The 24,824-nt window shown below is 39.9% G+C and overlaps 3 protein-coding genes across 3 annotated transcripts; 1 reads left to right on the top strand and 2 right to left on the bottom strand.

The window, feature by feature from the left end:
- Positions 1-41: 41 nt before the first annotated feature.
- Positions 42-12,677, top strand: lnx2a (ligand of numb-protein X 2a). The gene is made up of 11 exons (XM_057322935.1): positions 42-176; positions 2,387-2,910; positions 4,248-4,471; positions 4,578-4,715; positions 4,806-5,005; positions 8,217-8,585; positions 8,992-9,177; positions 9,504-9,681; positions 10,699-10,924; positions 11,615-11,773; positions 12,168-12,677. The coding sequence occupies exons 2-11, from the start codon at positions 2,507-2,509 to the stop codon at positions 12,301-12,303; spliced, it is 2,220 nt and encodes a 739-aa protein (XP_057178918.1). The 5' UTR covers positions 42-176; positions 2,387-2,506; the 3' UTR covers positions 12,304-12,677.
- A 117-nt stretch (positions 12,678-12,794) lies between these two features.
- Positions 12,795-15,777, bottom strand: gtf3ab (general transcription factor IIIA, b). The gene is made up of 9 exons (XM_057322936.1): positions 15,015-15,777; positions 14,782-14,876; positions 14,310-14,406; positions 14,121-14,209; positions 13,950-14,023; positions 13,758-13,841; positions 13,446-13,678; positions 13,290-13,343; positions 12,795-13,213 (listed from the first exon to the last, which is right to left on the bottom strand). The coding sequence occupies exons 1-9, from the start codon at positions 15,129-15,131 to the stop codon at positions 13,109-13,111; spliced, it is 948 nt and encodes a 315-aa protein (XP_057178919.1). The 5' UTR covers positions 15,132-15,777; the 3' UTR covers positions 12,795-13,108.
- A 6,765-nt stretch (positions 15,778-22,542) lies between these two features.
- rpl21 (ribosomal protein L21) lies at positions 22,543-24,713 on the bottom strand. Its single transcript, XM_057322363.1, has 6 exons — positions 24,659-24,713; positions 23,868-23,946; positions 23,695-23,756; positions 23,501-23,613; positions 22,940-23,090; positions 22,543-22,679 (listed from the first exon to the last, which is right to left on the bottom strand). The coding sequence occupies exons 2-6, from the start codon at positions 23,932-23,934 to the stop codon at positions 22,590-22,592; spliced, it is 483 nt and encodes a 160-aa protein (XP_057178346.1). The 5' UTR covers positions 23,935-23,946; positions 24,659-24,713; the 3' UTR covers positions 22,543-22,589.
- Between the last annotated feature and the right edge of the window lie 111 nt (positions 24,714-24,824).

A 24,824-nucleotide genomic window follows, 5' to 3' on the forward strand; every position in this document is an offset into this window, starting at 1 on the left:
GAACGCCCGCCCACGTGTCTGCGCGACGGAACAGGGGCGGTCCTTCATCCAAGAAAGATACGGGGGTTTTTTGACGTGCGGATGCGGCTCGGGCAAGCTGCGGTGAATGTGATTGAGCTCAATGATTCTCCCCTCAAGGGGCCAGAGTTCACACCATCCAAGGGGAGCACGAATAGGTAATTTAATTCATATACTCACATTAAAATTATTATACATAAATTACTACATGTATATTATGGATGTCATTGTGGTCCGTCTTGCAGGCGATGTCATAACGTTAGTTGTGCAGGAAAAATTACAGCGAGCCGCTCCGTTCCAGAAATAATGAGATATCGATATTTATGTATGTTATACATCGGGACGCGATGCGCCTTATTAACGACACAATTCATGCAGGTGGCATCCACAGAAATTTTGATTCAATAGAGAACGCGCCGTTATTTCTCCACCGACGCTCACTCCCTCCGTTCATTTATTTTTGTTTGTTTCCTACCTGTTCGTGCATCTACAACCTTTCTGCAAAAATAAGGTCAGGGCATCGATTTGGCAAACGAACGCGTGATGGGTATCAAAAATGGTGGTTAGATAAATCAGGGCTGCAGAATAAAAACATGTCATTGCCTATTGAAAGCCGTTTCCTCAGTAAATAACGTTACTTTATATGTGCACATATGACATTCAATGACGCGCTTGTTAAAAAAACGTGCACGTTAAAACATCAAACATATATTGTATTGTTTTTCTTAAATGTTATGTCAACGACGGCCATTCAGTTGAGCAAACATTTAGCGGAACAAACATTTAATTCTTCATCTGCCAGCACGCGCGTATGTGCCATTTTGCAAGTAGAAACAGACGACTGACACAAGCTGCTAGAGATACAAGGATACAAATGAGTGGCCATTGCAGTCAATATCTAAACAACACTCCCTTGCGATTAAAAGTCGTCAGAGAATAGAGTTAACCAACAGAATTTCTCCTGGCAGCTGACCAAAAGCCATTCTTCAGCCTTATGTAATGTACTTCCACATCATACCATGAAGCAGGCTGAGGTCTAAGTACAGACATCGTGATAAAAAGCCAACCGCACTGGGACATTTACAGTGTACTGGACATTGCACACTGGCAGCGAGCGTGAGTATGTGTGTCTGATGAGATGTTGACAGGGCTTTGTAGTGGGAACAGAGGAGCCTTGTGTCTTCATGACTTATTCATGTCCAGCTGCAAGATAAAAACAGTGGCAGGTAGTCACGGAGATGCTGTCGACAGACTTTCACTCTTCGGTCCAAGCGTGGAGCTGGTCATGGATGCACAGCTGCTGGATACTGCTGATTGGTGGCCTCAAAAGGCCAATCATAAATGCGGAGTCTGTCTTAAAGACTAAATCTCGGCCTTCAGATGTGTTTTTAAATATAATTGTTTTGTATTGTGTAGTTTGTGTTCGCCCCTTCACTCTGATTTCTTTAATAAGGGGCTATTAAAGGATTTTAGAAGGCTGCTTTTTCCATACATTGAACGTGAATAGTATCCATAAAAGTAATCCACTTTCTATAATCCAAGTGTTCTGCATCCATCCAACCAGCTTTGTGTGATAAACAGAAATTCACTCATAATAGAATGAGAATAGAATAGAATGAGCTTTATTGGCCAAGTATGTTTCCACATACCAGGAATTTGTTATAGTGACAGAAGCTCCACAGTGCAACAGAAAGACAGCAACAGGACAGAACACAGATGACAAAAATAATAATAATAATAATATACAATAATATAGAAATAGGCAATGTAAAAAACAGCAAAAACACAATATACAATATAGACAATTATGTATGTACAGGTCTGATATGTGCAAATTTGGTGAATAAATAATGTAAAATAGAGTTGTGTGTTCCGCGTTTAATGTCAAGTGTTCATAAGATGGATTGCCTGAGGTTTCCATGCGCCTTGTAGTTGATCACAGTGGGCCAAATTTACATTTCTTTCCATATTTAAACAGCGCACGTGGGATTCAGTGGAGAAAAATGTATGAACATACCATAAATGCTGACTAAATGTTTTTGGGTTAACTATCCCTTTAATGGACAAATCTGTTCGTTTTCTTAATTTATAATATATTTATTTTATGTCTTCTTTTCTTGCTCCTTCTTTTCTCACTTCCGCATCTAAACCTCTTGATTCCACACTCTCCGCCTCAATCCTAGATAATTCTCTCTCTGCGGGATTGAAAGATTGCTCCGGGCGAGAGAGCAGGAGATTACACTGTCAGATTAATGTGCAGGAGTAAACCCACACTGCTTTGCAACATAATCTCATCCTCACAACACACGACGCACAAAAACACTTTCTCTCATTCAGAATAATAACTCCTTTTTTTGCGACCCTCCAGAGTGATGTCACCAGGGGGTGGCCGTCCCCTGCTGGAGTCGCGCAGCCTCTGACGCCCATGGGGCGGACGCCCCCGTATCCAAGCAACTGAGCGTGTGGCCAAAGCAGAGTGCTGTGTGCAATGGGCAGTTTGGGTGATGGAGTGGATCCAGGAAAGGTGAGCGATGCTCTTCTGGAGGCCCTTTGCTCAGAATGCGGCCAGATCCACCGCACCTGGGAGAATCACCTTTATAACTATCGATTGGAGGTGGACGATGACTTGGTGTGCCACATTTGCCTTCAACCTTTAGTTCAGCCCCTGGATACACCATGCGGCCACACCTTTTGTGCTCGCTGTCTACGCAGCTTCCTGCAGGAACGGGACTTTTGTCCGCTGGACCGCGCGCATCTGCAGCTGCAGGTCTGCCGGCGTTCAAGCATTTTGGTGCACAAGCTACTGGATAAGTTGTCTGTCACCTGCCCGCTCACGTCCAGCTGTTCGCTCAGCATGCCTCGCTGTGACCTGGAGGCACATCTCAAACACAGGTAAATACTCACGCCTATACAAAGATGCAGACAAGATCAGAAAGAAAGGAGTCATCAAACCATAGTTTGTTTATTTGAAGTAATGGTTAGGAACATGATAGGTGCCATAGTATAGGTGCTATCTTTCAAAGATTCAATGCAAACCATTTTAAATATACTGACTGGTTCTTCATAAGAAGTTGCATCCATTTTACCCCATGAAACGCCAACATGCAGAACGCATTTTAATAAACCAGCTTGAGCATAACCTCATACCTGCAGAAGCATAATATCATAGACTCGGTGGAAGTAGTGGTGATGCGCCGCAGACAAGGCTCCAGTTACTCCAGAGTCACTTTATTGCCTGCTGGGGTTGATCTGACATCCCATCTGGGGATTATTTGCCCCTTTGTCATGTGATGAGAGATTAGTCAACCCCGTGTCATGAGTTGACCAGCAGCAGTTTCATATTCCCTGCAGCCATGCTAGGAAACTTCAACTCTAGAAATCTGTTTAACCATTTCTTCTGCGAGACCGCCAAGGGGAATCCAGAACTATGGTGAGTCCAGCATTGTATTTTTAAAGAGTTGGCAAGACTGCTGTATGTTTTTTGAAGATTGATATAGATTTTGAGATTAATTTCATTGTTAAAGATTGGCTTGATGGTGGTGCCTTTGGATGAATTCAAAGTCTTGGCCTGCTAAGGGTTTGGTGTCAAGTCTGGTGTCTGAAGCCAAATGTCTGTTGAGTAGTTCAAGGTAGTGTTAGTTCACAAACACAAAACAGACAGAACAAATTATTAGTTTTTCTAAAAATGAACAAAAGTTTGCAGAGTTTTGTCAGATCATTTGTTCTCTCCATAGATGATCGTATTATTGTTGCAAGAATGTTTTATTTATGTCGTCATTAAAGGACACTGAAGTCCACAGGAAGATAAACTTTACCGAAGCTTAAACACCTTCCAAAGGGAAGGCTAAGAGTCATTGCCAGCATTAGCTATCTTCTCTTAACTGTGTTGACACTCTGATGCTTTTGCATTAAACTGTGAGACCTCAGCGTGTAATATTGTCCTACAGGTATTTGTCCCCATTGGGGCGTAAAGTAATTAACGAGTGCCATTAATTGTAGGACAGTCAAGTTTTGTAAAGTAAAATGTTGAAATCCTCCCAAATAATGTCAAAGGCAAAAAATAAAGAGCAAACTTAGATTGTTCTGTAAAAAAGTAAATCAATTTGATGTCTGTTTTTTTCTAGATTTCCATTTATTATTACCAAGACGTCCATGTGTACCTTACTTCCCTGATATGTTTTGAAGTCACTGTGTTTATGCGTGTTTGTGTCTACTGTATGTGGATGTAGGTGTCCTGGAACACAGAGTCAGCGAACAAAGCTGGAACAGACACAGATGGAAGCAAGCGAGGACAAGGTTATGGCGACCAACCCACCCAAATCCCCCCAAACTGAGATAAAGGAAAGTACTCCATCACCACCTGCTGGATCAAACGCATGCAACAATGTTCCCACATGGACAGAAGAGCCTGGTGTAGACAACCCTGCTTTTGAAGAGAGCACTGAAGAAGACAGTAAGTACCCTCTTGCTGTAACCTACTGCCTACAAAACAGCATCCTAATTTTGGACCATAGCTAGTGCTGAAAATGGACCTTTCTTGGTTATTCTTTCTTTCAAAGGTGTCCATGGTCTTGAATGCGCTCCTCCACGCGTGAAGCGCCCACTTAGCAACCCCTGCATCCATCTTCTCCGCACTGGTAGTTCCGCCTCTTCGGGGTGGGACTTTGTTGAAACTCTTCCTCTCTCTGCGGAAGAAGGTACAACTCTGACATCCACTTCCGAACTAAACCTATACCTTTATATATCAAACTATACCTTGCCTTGGGTTCAATATGTTTGTTCCTCAGGTTGTGTGAAACTTCCATCCCTACCCGAGGGCGAAATCACAACCATTGAGGTTCATCGTTCAAACCCTTACATGGAGCTTGGTATAAGTATTGTTGGGGGAAACGAGACGCCGCTGATAAACGTGGTCATACAGGAGGTGTACCGTGATGGTGTTATAGCCCGGGATGGAAGGCTGCTGGCCGGCGACCAAATACTTCAGGTACTGCCAGCTACGTTCCAAAATAACGTCCTGATTTAAAAAAGCATTTCACTGCTATTTACAGAACAGCTCTGATGCCTTTAATCAATCTCTGAGGAGCTCTGGTGAAGGCCGCTGCTTTAATCTGCTTTAATAGATACAGTATAGGGCTGCACGATATATCGAAAATCATCGTTATCTCGATAATAGTATATGCGATATCCATATCGCAGAGAGTTGCGATAAATTAAATTTGTTTCATGTGTCAATCATTTGTGTGTTGCATGCTTAGATTGTCCAAATTGGACCAATCAGAAGGGGTATACTATCTTTATACCCGCCAAGTGGGTGCTATTATACTATTGGCTAGATCGCGGGCCCAAAGGTGAACCTAGCGGCTCAAAGCAGAGAGCGGAAAATAAATATGGCAGGAGTAACTAGAGACGAGCGAGGAAAATGACAGCGACGAACTTGTGCCTAAAAAGAATGGTACGTTACGTCCGAAATATGGCAATATTTTGCAGGGCTCAGCGCTCTTAACGCTTGTCCGGGACAGGTGAATGTTTTGTATTGGCAAGTGAGAGAGAATTTTACTTGCCCGACCAGACAAGTAACTTGAAAAAAAGAATAGTGCGACATAGTATATGTAGAATAATAAGAATACGTGCATTAGACAGAGCTGCGTGTTTGTCGTGGTTGTGCTTGTTTATAAAACGGTCAGTTCTGGTCCTTGATTCTGATTGGCTGAGCGGAGTTCTAAGCCGTTATAAAATACCCCAATATATAACGGCTGACCGCACCACATAGCCTAAATATCATTTTATTTACTTTATTTTATGAAACCTTGCTAAGCATATGGAATAACTGTTTTATAAAAGCAATAAGCCCCAAGAAGCAGTGGGTTACAGTGCATTTTATAACAGCTAAGGGCGTTGTGGCACGACGCGAAGCGGAGTGCCTAAAACCCGTAGCTGTTATAAAATGCACTGTAACCCACTGCTTCTTGGGGCTTATTGCTTTATTGTGTGTGACAGTAATCAATGGCGCACCGCACAGAGTCCACGCGGACGCGGAATCCTGTTATTTAAATGTCATCTGGCTGTTCTGCGTGTCTGAGTGAATTATGTGCACCGTTTAACATACAACACGAGTGATGGTCGAGGATTTATCTGCGTCTGCTCTGTATGAGGACATGAACTTCATCTCCAGAGTTGCTCTGAGAGTTTATTTTACGAGCGTTTTAGTGTTTGAGTGAAGCTATGTGCAAACAAGCGTCTTACCGAAGACCCGTCAAAATAAAAGTCCCGTTAAATTGAACATTCAGAAAAAAAAATACTGTAGTGAACTATAGTATTTGCTATTGAAAATTGAAGTGCCCTTGTAGTAAATTGATAAACACTGTATACTATAGTAAAGTTCAAAAACAATATAGTAGGAATTTTACTGCAGTTTACTATAGTAAATACTATAGTATACTACAGTAATTTATGTGGACAAATATACCACTATTGTATAGTAAAAAAGAAAAAACACAGAACTTAGAAATATTAAAACAAATTTAGGTAATCAAAAAATGATATGGCCCTAATTTATCCATCTGTATGTAACATTAATGTCTTTTGTCAGTTACATCAGAAGAATATATATTACCTGTTTATTTCAGTATGATAATTACATATATATAAATAATAATTAAAAAAAGCATTTCTCTAGGAAATGTTATATCGCAAGAAATATCGTTATTGCAATATTCAACAACAAAACCGCATATTTTCTCAATATCGTGCAGCCCTAATACAGTGCATGTTTCGCCACATTCCACAAATAGATTTGGTCTACGTAAATGATCTTCAGACACAAGCGGTGCAATGAGGCTTTAATTCAATAGCATTAGTTAATACATTGGGTAACATGAACTAACAACAAACAACAATTTACAGCAATTTTTTCTAGATAAATGTTCATTTGAAATGTCAAAAGGGTGTATCTGTGTATGTAGAAATGAACATTAGAGCTGCAATATTTTGCCTCTTTATCAGCATCTCTGTTTGAAACATGAAATTGCAGATTATCTTAAAGTGATTTAAGATCACTTTAAGATATCACTTTCAACCAAAAATGAGAATTCTGTCATCATTTACTCACCATCTTGTCATTTCAAACCTGCATGACTTTCTTTCTTCTGTAGAACACAAAAGGAGATATTTTGAAGAATGTTGATAACCAAACAGCGGTGGCAGCCATTGACTTCTATTGTATGGACACAAAACCAATGCAAATGAATGGCTGCCATCGCTGTTCGGTCCACAACATTTTTCTAAATAAATTATTTTGTGTTGTGCCGAAGAAAGAAACTCATACAGATTTGACATGACAAGAGGGTGAGTAAATGATGACAGAATTTTCATTTTTGGGTGAACGATCACTTTAAGTACGTATCTTTATTTTTAAAAAGAGTAAGGATAACATTTATTTTATATACTTTCACAAAATCAGATTTTTGTTCATTTTTAACCATTAATTTTTAACTTTTTGGAGGCTCTGTGGACAGAAATGCAATATAATATACATAACTATGTCATCAGATGTGTATAAAGACCTTGCATAATGAAGCGTTATGTTTTTATTACCTTGGAATGAGCTATTTCTATCTACATACGTCGCGGTTCCACTTGCATAGAATTCACCATGTTGTTTCTACTGTAGCCCTAAACTGACAAACTACTCTACCGAGCTCGTATCGTAAATATGTTATCTCCTTTGGCAAAGAAGTGAAAACGTGACGACATCTTAGTCCTGTGTCAGCCACCGTAGTGTTTCGAAAGGGAAGGGTGTAGTGAGCCGTTGGTTGCAATTCGCAACCTCACCGCTAGATGCCGCTAAATTTAATACACTGGACCTTTAAAAAAGTTATGGATTGCTGATTTTTGCAAGATTAATAGATTAATAAATACTTCAAAATGTATTGTTACATGGCAAATATAATCTACATGCTGTCGGCGCCTGGTGGTTAGTGCGCCGACATATAACGTTAGTCCCGTGTACCATTCCCGTCTAGTGCGGTCATTTGCCAATCCTGCTCGCCTGTCTCTTTCCTGTCACCTCTCCACTGTCCTTTCAAAATAAAATATATATTTTTTTTAATTATACGTGCTACCCTTCAAACTGCCATCTTGAAATCGCGAATCCATCAACCTAATTTATTTTCTCAACACTTCCCATTTGTTTACAGGTGAACAACGTAGATATCAGTAACGTGTCACATAACTTTGCTCGCTCCACGCTGGCTCGTCCCTGCGCCACTCTGCAGTTGACGGTTCTGAGGGAGCGCCGCTGTTCTGCCAGGCCACCAGTGGCAACTGCTACGCCTAAGGGCAGCCCCACTAGCATACGCATCACCCTGAACAAGCGGGAATCATCGGAGCAGCTGGGGATCAAGCTGGTGCGGCGGACGGACGAGGCAGGCGTGTTTATCCTGGACTTGCTGGAGGGAGGGCTCGCCGCTAAAGACGGACGACTTTGCAGCAACGACAGAGTGTTAACCGTCAACGAGCATGACCTGAGACACGGCACACCTGAGCAAGCAGCTCAGATTATACAGGTAGAGGCAACACAGGTGTTGATGATAGTGTATAAATATTTGCTTATTAGACCACTAACATCCACTGCATGGCAACCTTGGCATCTTGCCTCTTGGTAAAAATCTAGACTATTTATGTGCCCATGAAAATATTGCCATAACCATACAGCTATTGTCGTACTTGCCTTTTTGGGGACACTAGGACACTGCTGCCCTGCTCAAAGGGTAATGTGATTGATAGGATCTTTATGTCTACGTGAGCTGCTTTTTCCCATCTGGTTGCCCACGAAAGGGCAGCTAAAGCGTTATTAAGAATAGCTCCGGCAGATAGCAGACTGTCATTGTAAAATACAGAGCCCCCATAGAGCCTAAGAGTATTAGGTATTTATACTGTAAGTCTTACAGACTGCCTACTGTCATCTTTCAGGCTAGTGGAGAAAGAGTCAATCTGTTGATTAGCCGCTCCAGCAAGCAGACTATGGCCGTGCACACCGGCTCCACTCTGACCAGGGACATTTGGTGCCATGACCATGACCACGTCCCCCCTCTCCCCTCCACCGCGACCCCCAGCCCCGTTCCGAGTCTGCATCTTGCCAGGTCTTCCACCCAGAGAGTAAGTACAAATTACTGTGGCCGTGAGAGCCTACGCATGTTGCAGATTCTATTTTAGTATTATCCACCGAAGTGCCGTAATTAGGGAGCCCTATTTCCGAAGCATCTGGGTAGCCTCCAGGTTTCCATGGGTTCAGACCACAATCTTAATTACTCCTGAAACCTCCTGGTTGGATCTATCATGAGATCAATTATGAAGTTAGAGAACTGCTGATCCCGTAGGGATAATGAGAGCCGATCAGCGTTAGGATCAGGATCAGTTTCCCCTTTTTTGTTATCCACATACATTTTTGGCTTGGCTTGTGTAAATATAAGCTTGTGTTGTAGGACCTCTCCCAGTGTGTGACCTGTAAAGAGAAGCACATCACTGTGAAGAAGGAACCACATGAGTCTTTGGGTATGACTGTGGCGGGAGGGCGGGGCAGCAAGAGCGGAGAGCTGCCTATCTTTGTTACAAGCGTCCAGCCCCATGGCTGCTTGTCACGGGATGGACGAATCAAACGTGGTAGGTTCATTTATAAATTCATATTCTGACTTACCTTGTATATTCTGTGTATATAAAGTTTTGGATAAAAGTATTTGCCAAATGCGTAAATGTAAAGCTCTTTTAGGCCCAATCCCAATTCTACCCCTTACCCCTACACTTTCCCCTACCCCTCCGTTTGGCGCGTTCACGTGAAGGGGTAGGGGTGTCTCAATTCTCTTTTGGTTGGAGGGGTAGGGCTAAGGGGTAAGGGCCAGATAGCTATTCAAACGAAGATTTTTCAGGACCTCACTTCAAACGAAGGGCTAAGAGAAATTTCCAACATGGCTGCTCACTCGAGTAAGCAGACCCATAAATGTAAGTAATTTTTGCCATTAATAAGGTTTTTTTATGGCAATGTTTCATTTTATGTATGTTACATTCAATCTTGTGTTTGTATCGTTAGGAGCTAGCAACGACGTATGATGACGTATAACAGTGTAGTAGTGGTGTCCCATTTCTTAGCGGAAAATTTGTAACCCTTCCCCTTGCCACTTTGTTGCAAGGGGAAGGGGCGAGAGGTAGGCGAAGGGGTAGAAGATAGAATTGGGCCTTACTCCTAGTGTCAACATGGAGTTACTTTCTAGGTCTTACTGTTCATGTTCATGAAACCAAACAACATTGGCTCCCATTGATTTCCATTGTACGAACACAGAAAAACAAGACATTTGTCAAATTATCTTTCATAAAAGAAAGAGTCATATACAGGTTTTGAATAAAATGAGGGTGAATAAATAAAAGGAAGAATTTAGTTCCTAGTTTTCACATTCCTGATATTTATTTTACATTCTCTATCTACTTTTTGTGTCTGTCTAATTAAGAGGCAGTAAAAAAGCCCAAAAACCAAACTCCAAAGGTTGTTTTCAAGGTAGACACTTTCTGGCTCGGGTCTGTAATGATGATGTGCACTGAACTGAAACCTCCATGGGGCTTTCAGCATATGTGCTCCCTCTGTGCCCGCCTGGAGTCTAAGCGCCCTTTCTGTCTGTCATTGCCCAGGGGATGTGCTGTTGAGTATTAACAGTCAGGACTTGACCTACCTGAGCCACGGTGAGGCAGTGGGCACTTTGAAGTCCAGCGCCGCTTCCTGTTCAGTCCAGTTGAAGGCACTAGAGGTCAGCACTGTGGAAGAACCGGGCCCGGAGGAAGAACTTCTCCCACCACATGAAAATGACTATGACACAAGTTGGTCGCCATCTTGGGTCATGTGGCTTGGACTCCCTAGGTAAGAGTACAGTCTTTTGTGAGGCCGAGCTATATGGGACATCATTTGATGAATGAAACCAGTGACGCTTTGCTAGTAGAGGTCTCAAACAGAATATCATTTTAGTCCAAATGAGTTTTTTTGGGACTCTCTTGGAGCCCCGCTGGGATGCTTATAAATATCTCCCTCACCTTGCCGAGCACTGATCCAAAAAAACGAAAATAGTCCAGGCAACTTGGCCATTACTACAGGTTTAGGTTCACCTACTTTTTCATCCAAATCCCAAATGAATCAGTTTGAAAGGACAAAATGAAGCTATTTGAAATACTTTGATGTGGAAAATGTCCAGTTTCTGTGTTTTGCATCAGCAGCTTTATGCAGCCCACGAGAGGATTATGGCTCGGTCGTGATGTAAACATCAACAGCTGCAGATTATTATTTGAGCGTAAAGGTGGAGATAACTTGCTCCTACCCCATTTTAGTTTAGTCTCAGTCTGATATCAGAGGTCATTGGGTCCATCCTTATCTTTTCTGTTTTACTCTGTCCTCCCTTAACCATTCCAGTCCACCCTTTCAGTATATCACCTCCAAAATTCATTAAAGTATACATTTCCACAGTTATCCATTAATCCAATAGATACGGCTATATCTAGGGACCACAATGTTATAGAAATCGCTCTGAGTTGTTCTTTCTTTGCATCTCTGATACAGCTACCTGCATGGCAGCCATGAGATTGTCCTCCGCAGAAGTCACCCTGGCAGCTGGGGGTTCAGCATTGTTGGAGGTTATGAGGAGAACCACAGCAACCAGGCATTCTTCATCAAAACCATCGTCCTTGGAACACCCGCTTACTATGATGGCCGTCTAAAGTAATTCTAAAGAAATCAAAACAATATAATCAAATGCTTCACTTGTATATATAGAGAACTTTCATTATTACTTATAAACTCCATCCCCTGCTATCAGTATTTTCTGACGTACCATTTCAACTTTTTTTGAACAAATGTGAAAAGAGCTCACAAATGAAGCAACAGAAAATGCACATCATTAATGTCAACGTCAGAAGGTCAAACTAAATACTACGAACGAGTGAATCATCGTCTTTTGACAGCTATACTTAAAATAAAAAAAAGTGTGATTCATTCAATAATAAATCTCAATATTTTTGATGATGCCACCGCTCACGATTGTTGAATTATTGTTATTCTGTGTCACTGAAACAGTAATGATACAGCATTGTCAATGTGATTTTATTTCCCCCAGGTGTGGTGACATGATAGTGGCTGTTAACAGTCTGTCCACGGCTGGCATGAGTCATTCCGCCCTGGTGCCCATGCTGAAGGAACAGCGGAGCAGGGTGGCACTCACTGTTGTGTCCTGGCCAGGAAGTCTAATATAACCCCAAGTGGGCACCACGCCTCATCTCAGACAGCACTCATACCTGTGTTCGATTTTCTGCCACGGAGGCACCATCATTTCAAGCCCAAGTATCAGAAATTGAATGCTTTTACTTGATGCTGAATAAATCAGGCCTTATAAAACCTGCCACGCCCATGAGGCCACACCCCCTCTGGAGAGCAGCCCAAGGGTTCCCATCACCATGACGATCAGCGTTCAACTCCACCGGAGGTTTTATATACACAATATCTCTAAATGTGATCTATGTTTGTGAATGTATGAGCAAAAGAGACTAGACTAAAAAAATTTGCGTGTGCGGAAGTATGAATGAGTGAATGAATGTGCACAGCGGTTTAATAAATCTTTCCCAATGAGGACATGAGAGATGAGCCTCAATTTATCATGTACATTAATAATGTAAATCTCCCCATACAGATATTTGATCTTGCATTTTTACGGTAGTAATGTTTAAAGTTTTTATTTGTCCTAGAAAAGGGGAAATGTGAATTTGTTTTATGGATCTTAAATGTAAACACAAGTAGTTTAAAAAGGGAGAGGCAACATGGGCTCAATCGAGGCATGAGTTTGGGGTAAAAGCTCTGCTTGTTCAACCAAACCGCTTTTTTTAAACGAACAACCACAGAGGGTTATTTTCTCCACCTTTATTGACCACAAAACAAAAGAGTTGCCACAGTGATAATTTATTTAAATGAAGTGACTTCAACTGAAAGTACTAGGTCTATAAACAGAACAAAACATGAAACTTTATTTAAATGAAGTTTTCAAAAGACCCGTGGCCTCTTCAATCATACAGCCTCGTTCAATGAGACGTTTTGCACAGCCTTACACAGTTTCGCAGCATCTGATGTATTAAACTTTGATCGAGTCTTGTTCTGCTTAGTTTTGGGCTTCTGCAAAAAGATAAGACCCAGATAAACATCTTCAATGGTTTAAATACACATTCCCTAGTACATCAAATACATTTACCTGGAGTTTTGTCTTCTGAGCATTATGGACCACAGAATGCCTTCTCAGGCTTTCCTTTGAGCAGGAATGACCACATTTATATTTAACGATTTCCTTTTCCTGAAGCGGTTTAGGATTTTAAAATATAGTTTAAAACCTTAATATCTGAAAACTAACCTCCATGGCAAAAGCTTTACCGCAGCCTGCAAAAGGGCAAATGAAATCACGCCTTTTCTCATGGAAGGCCAGAATGTGGTTCTGAAGGTTGAAGTTTGTGGTGTAGGCTTCCTGACAACCCTCTCTGGTGCATTTAAACATGCGCCGTTCACCCGAGTGAACCCACTGTTTGTGCTTCTGCAAAAACCAAGCATGGTGGAAAATCCTCTTGCATTGATCACATGGAAGAGTTTCTGCAATCAAAGGACAGTAAGAACTAAGAACAAACTTTGTGTAGTGCGTTAAAATGACCAATCGGTAAGGAGAACATACCCCTGTGCACTGCCTTTCTGTGCTTTTGATACTCCGACCATGTTTTCCCTTTGAAATAACAGTGCTCCGCAGCACATGGGTAACCTTAAATTGTTTAAAAAGTTGTCAAATTAAAAAAAACATGCATTGTTCCATCTCTCTTTTACGGTTTAAAAGAGAAGGATGGATTTTGTGGAGAGGCATGCATGTTACCTTTATGCACCTTCTCATGCAGTTTTAAATCTTTAGAGGTGGAAAATTTCTTGTCACAGTCCTTAAAGTCACATCTGTTAGAACAGGGATGTAGGAGCAACCAAATAACAGTAATAAAAAAGTATCAAACCTAGTGTAATGTAAACAATGGCATCCTAAGGAAACACTTACTCAAAAGGCAACTCATTTGTGTGCTCGCACGTGTGAATCTTCAGTTGCTTTTTCTTGCCGAACGCCTTTCCACAGTTTTGATGGTTGCACTACAAAACATTATCACAACACTTATGCAACATAAAATCAAACATATCTGAACAAAAAAATAAAACGAACACAAGGCTTTTGTCACTTAAAATGCCTCACCACATAAAACCGCTCATTGTGCTCGTGAACATGAGCAACGTGGTTCTTCAGGCCTCCAGGCGTGGAAAACGCATCCGAACATCCGCTGACCGAACACCTTGACGGGTTTTAAAAACGGGTGATCAGCAGAAATGTGCACCGAAGCAGCATAAGAGTAACCGACAACTGTGTCTAAAACCGTAGCGAGATGTCTACCTTTGCAGCATTTAAGGGCATGTTCCCTGCTGAAAAAGAACTCCTAATGGTGGTTAGATTACAATAGAAATTGTAATGGTTTTAAACTATAATGGTGTCTACTGGTGGGACGTCATCCGGTGGAAAGTATCCACTGCAACACTTAAATCTTATTGGTATGAAGCCCAAAACACACTATACAAAAGGTGGTATTTGTGATGGAAACCATTAGGATTTTTTTCAGCAGGGATGATGCTCGTGAACGCTGTGCAGAGGTTTTGAGACACAGCCTACTCACAGGTAGGGCTTCTCGCCGCTGTGGCTCAGCTGATGTCGGGTGAGCAGATAACGGGTGTTATAGCTCTTGTCGCAGTTTCCACATGCAAATGGCTTCTAAAAATCGTGAATGAAAGCATAAAAGCATTCCTTATCGTTACTTAGGTTAAAACTCGAACAAAAGAAGCTGCAACCTTGCGTTAGACACTCGTGTCAAAATCCCCACAGAGTTATAACAACTTCCTTATGACTCACCAGTCCAGTGTGCTTGCAGTAATGCGCTTCCAACTTCCACATCTTAGGAAACGACGCCTTGCAGTTTGCGAATGAACACATGAAATGTTTATCAGGGTGCTGAAGTCGTTCGCCCATTTTAGCTACTTTAACAGCACTCCTCAGGTGGTGGTAGGTTGGTCTTCCTACAACACCATTGAATCATTGAGCTACGTTATATTGTGAGTGGAACATACCACCCGGTCCAGAAGAACTGCGTAAGGTGCAATTTGCCTCAAAAAGGAATGACAGCGTTAGAATGATCGTGTACCGGGTTGCTTATGATAAACATTCAGAATGATGGAAACTGATCAGGAATGATCTATTGCTTTAATTGCTAAAATAACGGTAATTGTACTATCACATGTAGACAAGACGCACCCCTCATTTGAATAGACCTACCTGCGCGTGTACGCACTTGATGTGACGTCACTTGCTGTGTTGCCAACTTGGTGACTTTTCAGTACCATTCATCTTTATTTTTGTACAAGATACCATTGATTATAAAAGTGCAATGTCTTTTCTGGCACAACCTTTTATTTTACTTGGTAAATATCACTTTCATGTGAAAAAATGGGCTAAAGCTAAGCCCAATTTTGAGCATTTTCTAAGAGAAATTAAACAATATGGACAAACGTTAAGCAATATAAAAAAACAAAAAAGACTTACGAAGCACTATGTAATTTTAATTTATGTACTTATTTTTTTTACCCCTGACATAAATTGTGATTTCTTTTTTCAAATTATACCCCAAGTTGTATTTATGTAATTGTTATTTTATTGTATTTTTGTTGTTATGAGTTGTATATGTTTGTACTCTTTTGTACTATAATAAAACAACTTTTCAGTACCATTTAGTGAATTTTAATTATTGCTTTTAATTATAGTGATTAGCGACAACTCTGATGTTGTGGATTAATTTTAACTTCTTTAAGTAGATTAAATGGGTTGCGTTCAGCCACTATTTCCTACTAGTTTAGTTGTCTGACAATAAAAACAGAAAATATGTAAACAAGTGCCCTGATATTGGGCTTTAGTCATCTGTAAAAACCTGTTGCCATATGCGAGCACCGCGAGGAAGAGGAAAGAAATAAAACAGAAATAAAATGCTGGTACTAGACAGTGATTGCGTCATGAATATGCTAATTAGTATGACGTATCCCAGCATGATTTAGCTAAAGTAAATTTATTTGATTTATATGATTTATTTAAAGTCACCGTGAACCGGAAGTTGCGATCGTTAATACTTCCATTCCCGAGTGAAATGGAATTTCTAATGATAAAAATAGTGGGCGTGGCTTTCGTCTTTAATCTGCGATGTGATTGGATATATAAAAACAGCCGTTGCATTTTGAAATGGAACTGGCAGCAGACTGACAGTTGAAGGGGAGGAGTTAACGGGTGCTCCGCCCAAGCCGTCTAACATACGTCATTTTAGATGGATAGTCATTACAGGACGGAAGCGCATTTTCAGATTTGAACTAAAGATTATGAGGGCACACAAATTTTAAATAGAGAATGACCCACATTGATAAACTATTTACAATAAACGCTGCAACATTTCAATAAAAAAAAGGAATTGTCATTTTTTATTTCACTGGAACTTTTAATTCACATTTAAAATAGCTTTAAAACACTGTCTGATTTAATTACAGTATCTACCAGACACAGTTTATATAATAGCAAGGTGAAGTATGATTTATGCACAAATAGTTTATAGATTAGTGTTTGTTTTGAATAGTGATTCACACGTGTAAGACGCCTGATAAACAGGGACTGTTCACCTTTACACACTTTGTGACTGGGATTGAAGGTCTCTGGGATTGTCTGACAGAGATTAATTGTGGATATTAAACTGTCGATAGTGGCTCCATTCAACCCTACATATGACTGTCTGTCTGGAGGTGTTTTAAAGTCTGGCTCCATCTACACAAGTGGAAATTACTCCCATGTGGTTTATCAGCCTCTATGTACAGTTCACTGATATGTATGATTTATGTCCCAAGGTGACCCTGTTTTATTATAAAACCAGTGCTGCATACTGTAAACTGTTTCTCATTTTCTGCCTGCTGCTCTTTTCACCCAAGGCAAGGGGATTTTTTTTCTTTCTCTAGATGAAAGTGTATTGGAATTACCTGATCCAGAACTGTAGTGTAAAGCTAATAGAGGGATAGTTCACCCAAACATGAAAATTCTGTCATCCTTTATTCACCCTCATGTAATGTCGTACCTGTATAAATTACTTTGTACTGATGAACACAGAGAAAGATATTTGGAAGAATGTTAGTCATTTTCAGTTTCAGGACATCATTGACTACCATAGTAGGAAAAATTAAATGATAATCAAAGGTGCCCCAGAACTGTTTGTTTTCCTAAATTCTTCATAATATCTAATTATGTGTTCAACAGAACTAAAAAATATTTTTTCAATATTTTTATTCCTACTATGGTAGTGGATGATGTCCCAGAACAAAAAATTGCAAAATATCTTTGTCTGTGTTCATCGGAACAAAGATATTTATACAGGTTTGGAACAACCTGAGGGTGAGTAAATGATGACAGAATTTTCATTTTTGGGTGAACTGTCCCTTTAACCTTCAGGTCTTAGATTTAGAAAATGTAAAAGTCAATCTACATCTGATTATTATTAGTTTGTCACCAGCTTTGTGTCTACTAGGCTTCAAAACGATCTCAAATAGCTATACCATTCTTCAATGTCGTTATTACTGTACTTGCGTATGGACCGCACTATTCTCTTAGAATAAGAATGAGTTTTAAAACACTGTGGTATGTTATATTCTTGGTGTGAATTGGCCTCTAAGGACATTAAAGCAGAAAATCCAGACTTGTACATATAGGATATTCCAGCTCTACAATCCCTGCCATTCCTCTCTTCACATCCGGTCTTGAAGCGTTCCAACCCTACCATGTTTGGGACTGATCAATAAAGGTGTCTCTGTATCTGAATGGCCATGATATGTCCTGATAAGCACCAACAAGCAAAAAGACAAACACCAGCTCACAGCAAATCAAATGGTTTTTGCGGTGGCGAGTTGTACCTTCAGTCTCCCATTTGATCCAGTCTTCCTGGTTTCACAACCTCCTAGAGGTTTCTGAAAGAGTGAGAGACTCTGGTGGGAGAAGACAATGTGATGTTTAGACGTTCTATCTCTGTCTTCCATGTTTGCTCGTCTCCCAGGTTGAGAGAGGAAAGTTAATGTGTAACACGACCGGTCGATACGGCTGCCGTGCTGCCTGATGGCCTAAATGTCTGAGTGTCAAACAGGTATGATTAAGCACCTTGTGTGACATGACTTGGCTGTGCCCACTTTGCTCCATCACGTTTTCCTCTTTACGTCTGCTCTCTCTGTTTACCGTTTAATTCAGTCTATGAGTCAGGGCCTCGCAGCACTTCAGCGTGCACAGAGGCGTAAAATACTCACGAGGACGTGGCTGTGTACCTTAAAAAAACTCAATTAAATCTTGGCCCTCTGATGCATGAATTACCAAATCAAATAGGTGCAAACTTCTTAATATGCAAAATAAAAACATAACCATTCTCAATCTTAAAAAAAAGATAATAATTGACTATATAAATTTTGAGAGAATAACACATTTGCCCATTGACGTAGAAGATTATAGTAAATATTTACAAGGTTCTTGGGGCACAACTTTCACGATTGATGTTGAATTATCATGAATAAAAAAACACAGAGTGGGAAAAAGAGGACAGTCACACAGAATTATGAGCGTGTCTGACGACAAGCCTGAATACAGTTGCAAAAGCAAGCAATGTTTAAAACCTCACTCCCAAACTTCTATTCCACACAGATCAACAATTAAATAGAAAAAAAATAGATGGAGTAGGTGCAAAAATCTTCAACTAGGCCTACTACAATACAAACAAAGACATCATTAATATGGAAATATCCAGTTTTGCTCTAAAAGTTATTGGCATGTAGTCAGTGTTAATGAACAGCAACTTGATTGCGAGAAGAAATTCCATGCCACTGTAGCCTTTTCAATATCTGTAATCAATACCAGGCCAACATGTCACTTGTTGATTGATTCTATTGATTATGACCTCATCACCTTTATCCCAATCCTTACAAATACCTAACACCAGTATGATAGCGAAGGAACAACGGATAGGCATGGCATACAATGAGGTTATCTAGTCATCTTCACACATTCTCACAGTCATGCAGTGACCTCTCAGCTTGTCATTCTCTGCATGGCTAATTCCCAAACCTGTGCGTCCTCTGAGGGTATAGTCAGAACAGAATACGAACAAAAAGGACGGATTCTGTGCCATAATAGCAACCAATCTGATAAAATTGGAAGAACTGTAATGCATGTGTTGGTAAACCATTTGTATTGAATAAATTATTAAAGGCATAGTTCACCCGAAAATTTAAATTCTGTCATCATTTACTCACCCTCAGAGGAAGGACACAAAGGAAGATTTTTTGGAAAAATGTCAGAACCAAACAGATCTCATTCCCCATTGACTACCATTATAGTATTTATGTTCCCTACTATGGCAGTAAATGGGGGATGAGATCTGTTTGGTTGCTGATATTCTTCCAAATATCTTCCTTGGTGTTTTTTGCAGAACAGAAATGTATACAGGTTTGGAACAATCTGAGGGACAAGTAAATGATGACAGAATTTTCATTTTTGGGTGAACTATCCCTTTAACATATTCAATTGAACGATTTTTACAAGTGACGTGCGAGAACATCATGGAAGTAAGGCTGTTTCTCACAATCCTCATACACGTAGCTCAGTAAACGGACCCTAATTGAAGCAAATATTGGGTGAAGTACTGAGGTGGGACGAGATAACATATTTGTCAGATATCCAGTCAGGCATTCAGACGGACCGATTACACAGCAAGTCAAGATAGAGAGAGAGAGAGAGAGAGGTGGTCCTCACTTACACACCAAACCACACAATGAACAACAACACACACACATAACACAAAGAACTAAAAGCCCAGAACTGCAGATGGTTTTTGAAGGCGTCAACACATTTGGAGTGATCAGGATTTGTGGCTTGGTCATAACAGTACTTTACAATTTTAAGGAGAGAACACTAAATACAATTAGACTGACAATCTCTTAAAGGAATAGTTCACCCCAAAAATGTCCCCATTGACTTAACCATAGTCATTTTTATTCCTACTATGGGGACCATTATTTGGGCAAACTAATCCTTTGGTGCTTATACAAGTCAATCTGTTATTTTATTTTTTAACCTTTCAATAATGAATGCAACATTTTTATTTATTTATTTTTAACATGAGGCTAAATACCTTAACATTTTCCTTATGTTGAGCGATGGAAGTAGGCTAATGCTGTGGAGAAACAGTAAACATAAAAGGCCTGGTTTCACAGACAATGCTTATTTTAACACCAGGACATAAATTGGAATATTTAAGTTGCTTTTATAAAAATGCCTAGAAAAAAACATTACTGGTGTGCAGCTTCTTTCTTTCTAAAAGCACTAAAGCACAATTTAATACAACTGTTGTTGTCCAATGTGCTGTACAAGGATAAAAAGATATACAAAAATACACATCCAACATGTCTCTACTACACACAACACATCCAATATATATCTAATACACATCCGATGTCTATCTCAACCTCCAGAATTATTAAAAGCCTGAGTTAATAGATGCGTTTTTAACGAGAATTTAAAGCTAGAAATAGACGGAACTGATATAATGTTCTAGCCTTAAGCCCTTTCTGTGAAACCGAGCCATTATGTCTGTACCGTTGAATGTTTAAAATTGCAATAGTTTCTCCTTAGTTACAAACAGCTGGTTATTGTCCCTAATTTTACTAAAACATTTCAAGCAAAGCCTTTTTGTCTCAATCTTAAAAAATTCCTCATGCTGGCCCAACGCTAGTGTAGTAGATCCCATGCAGCTTCACATCGAAGTGTCTTTTTGTGACAAATCAAGAATCTCTTCGGTTAAACTGATGTGGACACTTGTCTTTCTATCAGGGCAGTGGCTAATGCTGCCCTCTAGTGACAGGATTTACGAACTACCACATATATCTAAAATAGCAGCTTGATCGTTCAATTTCACTAGTGACTTTAAAGTGTGATTATCTACTGTAATCAAAATATGTAAATGTGTTTTTGACACGTGGAAGCAGCCCTCTCTACCATTAAGTATTTTGATAAGAAATACTTGATATTTCCCACTTTTTTCATGGTACTAACAAGCTTAATCGAGACCTGGGCCCAGTTGCATAAATGTATCCGCTAAGTTAAGACTGTGGCTTAACAACTAGTCTCACTAACTAGCACTTAGTTAGGTTTAATCAGTCTTACTTTTCATATTTCAGTTATCCAAATCTACCTTTTCGTTGAACTGATTTAAAGAAGCTATGACCAGTCTTGAAGAAAAACATTAAATGACTAACTTCTAAGACTAGGCTAAGCAGTTACTGCAACCGGCCACAGAATACACAAGTGCCTATATCCCTGTTAACTTTAAAGATGAGAACAAATGAATTTAAACTTTTCTGAGTTCCAACAAAGCATGAAAGGGATAGGTTACCGAAAAATGAAAATTCTGTCATTTACTCACCCTCTTGTCATTTTAAACTTGAATGACTTTCTATCTTCTGCAGGACACAAAAAGATTTTGAAGAATGTTGGTAACTAAACAATGTTGGTACCCATTCATTCTATTGTATTGGACACAAAACCATTGCAAGTCGATGGGTACCGATGTTTTCAAGTTACCAACATTCTTCAGAATAACTTTTGTGTTCAGTAGATGAAAGACATTCGAGTGAAAGGGACGAAGACCGACTATGATACTGAAAACCTCAGATTAAAATCAGGCAGTTCTACAAAACCAAGCAACTTAAAAATAAACAACTGACTGACAAGATAGCCTTCACAACATTGTTAGAGGTGCAGAGATCTCCGGCTGACAAGAAAACTTTCTTGATTGCCAGTTTCCTCATTTTGCTACGCATTTCTTTTTTTTGTATAAATAACCTTTATGAAGCCACTTCTAAGTGCCACATTTAAGTCACAAAGGGGCTCAACTCGCAATTGTTGCACACAAATACTACTACTGCCATATAGACCACTTTGCAAGATGTAAACACTGGTCCAGAAGCGCTACTGATTTCAGTTTTTAATGGTCTCATATTTTATTTAATGTATTTGAATAAAGAAATACACTTATCTTGCTCCAGTTATAAATGTTCTGTCGGTTGCATTTTGTTTAAACGTTTGTGTTGTGTTAAACTAAAACAAGAGGTTCTTCTAGATCAGTGTTGTTTACATCTTCCAAAGTGGTCTATAAAGGTATGGTATGCAATTCTTAAACTCAGCACTGTTGTTTTCTAGAAATCATATGATGAAGTTAAATCTTGCAGTATAAAGACCTCCTTACCATATTAATACCATTAATGCCACACAGTCCCATAAGAAAACAGAACCTGTTGGAAGTATTTTAGAAAGGAAAGACGGACAGTTTTTACAGAGTTTGTGGTACAAAGGACTTTATTTTGGTCAGCAAACTTAAGCCATGAACTCATAGGGGATGGGCTCCAGGAGCTGTGGCTCGTTGTTCTTGGTGCTGACGAAGTGAGCTGGCCGTGGAGCAGCAGGCTGGAAGGGAATGAGATGATATCAGCAACAGAGGTAATGAAAGTGTCAATGTGAAAGTACAGATGATTAACAGCCATGACTAGCATTTGAAGACATCACCAATTTGTGATTAACAAATAATGTTGGTCAAAAGTTTTTAAACTGGCTTACATTTTACTCAAAGCTTAACAACATCCAGCTAACAAAAACCAACACGGTACATCTAATACATGAAAGGACAATGATGTGCATGAAAATGCGATAAGTATTCTTCCCCATACCTGGCGCTTCAGCTCAATCCAGGTGCCCTGTTGCTTGGCCTCCACCTTTTTCTTCTCGTTCTCCTTCACACGCTGCAGGAAGCTGTCTCTGCTCTTAGAGTGTCTAATATGCTCAATGCGCACATTAACTCTCTTAGCCAGGATCCTTCCCCTGAAAGTCACAACAATGGTTTTACATTAAAACAAGGGTTATGTTGTGCATTTACAAACTTCACACATAAGACATGTTCCCATTTTGAAAATATGGTACAGACAGTAATACATCTGTCCAGGGTTCATAAGGATAAATGCTCTACCCCATATGAATGACCATACAGGACACTTGGCTGCCCCTATGGCAAAGTGAACGGGGATGAAACGCGCCTTAAGTTAAACTGACGACATTGTTAGAACGCTTACGGGAAACACCAAAAATACTAGACTACTGTCAAAAGGGTTGCAGTGTAAAGATTCATAGAAATTGTCTAAAATACTCTCAAAAACAAACAACTCCACTTTACTAAAACTTCAAGTAATTTATACCAAGCCTGCATATGATGTGATGAATGCAACTCGACTCACTTGACTTGCTTGTTGACAATGATGCCTACAGCATGCTGTGTAACGTTGTAAACACGTCCAGTTTTGCCATGATAGCATTTATGAGGCATACCCTTCTGAATGGTACCTGTGCCCTGTTGAAATAGATGGTTCGTCCCATAAATTACTCACAGAAAAGAGTTTGACAACTATTCTTGTCATGGGAAGAAACGTACCTTGATATCAACGATATCACCCTTCTTGTAGATACGCATGTAAGTGGACAGTGGGATTGGACCTGTTAAAAAACGAAATAAGCAATGTCAGACTTTCTATAGCAACATAAATGTATACGTGAAAATGCTATACACACAGTAATAATAAAAAAGTGCGATTCATGTAAACTCACCATGCTTGCGGAAGGGCCTGGCAAACATATACCTGGTCCCCCTCCTCTTGCCTCTTGTGTTCGTCATGATGCCTGATTACTAGGCAAGGAAAATTTCAATAAGAAAAAGGTTTGTATTCAGTTCTAACAAAAACTTGTTTATCCAAAAAACATTTGATATTCTACAAAAACTCTAATACCAAATTAAATACACGTACATTTCAGTCAAACCGATAAAAATGTCGTAAAAAATTATGGCAACATGAAAAGTACACAGTAACGTTACAAGTACAGCGACATTTTGTGGTTGATGTACTGATAAACGTTACCATTTATAACGAACATGATCAAGAAACACGATAAAAGCCTGGCTTCAATAGGAATGAAGCAATAATTCGATTTTTTATAATGTCAAGTAAACGTTAGAATAGACTTTGAAAGAAAAGGGAAAAACGCAGTAGTTCGATTATAACTGCCATCAAAACAGACTTATTGACACATCGCTGAATTAAAACTCTAACGTGACATCAAAACCCTAGAAATTCCTACAACCTTAGGGATTTTTTTGTATCCGTATTTATTTCAGCACATTGCTAACAGACCCTGTACTGTAAACGCATGGCCCACATGGAAGACACGCTACAGTTTGACGCTGTGTTTTTAATCTTTACAGCCACCATAGTCAAACAGTTGGGCTTGATTTCGATACTAGATTAAGCAAGGAATTATTTGGGCGGTTTGAATGGCAGTTCTGCTCAGTGAATAATACATTATCAAATGATTTAATACACAAAGTCTGGAGCACGTCTTACCCCCGGTTGCACGCAAGATGGCGGGTATGGCGGAAAGAGACTGATGGGGTCCTGCGGTTCTTCCTTCAAAGCGCGGATAGTAGCACTAGTCATTTGCCTGAGTAAAATGATCAGCTCTAGCTGTTGCTCAAAAAGTAGTGATGTCATCAATAAAAAACAAGTTCAC

The sequence above is a fragment of the Triplophysa rosa genome, linkage group LG23 (assembly GCF_024868665.1).
Source record: "Triplophysa rosa linkage group LG23, Trosa_1v2, whole genome shotgun sequence".
NCBI classification, from domain to species: Eukaryota; Metazoa; Chordata; class Actinopteri; order Cypriniformes; family Nemacheilidae; genus Triplophysa; species Triplophysa rosa.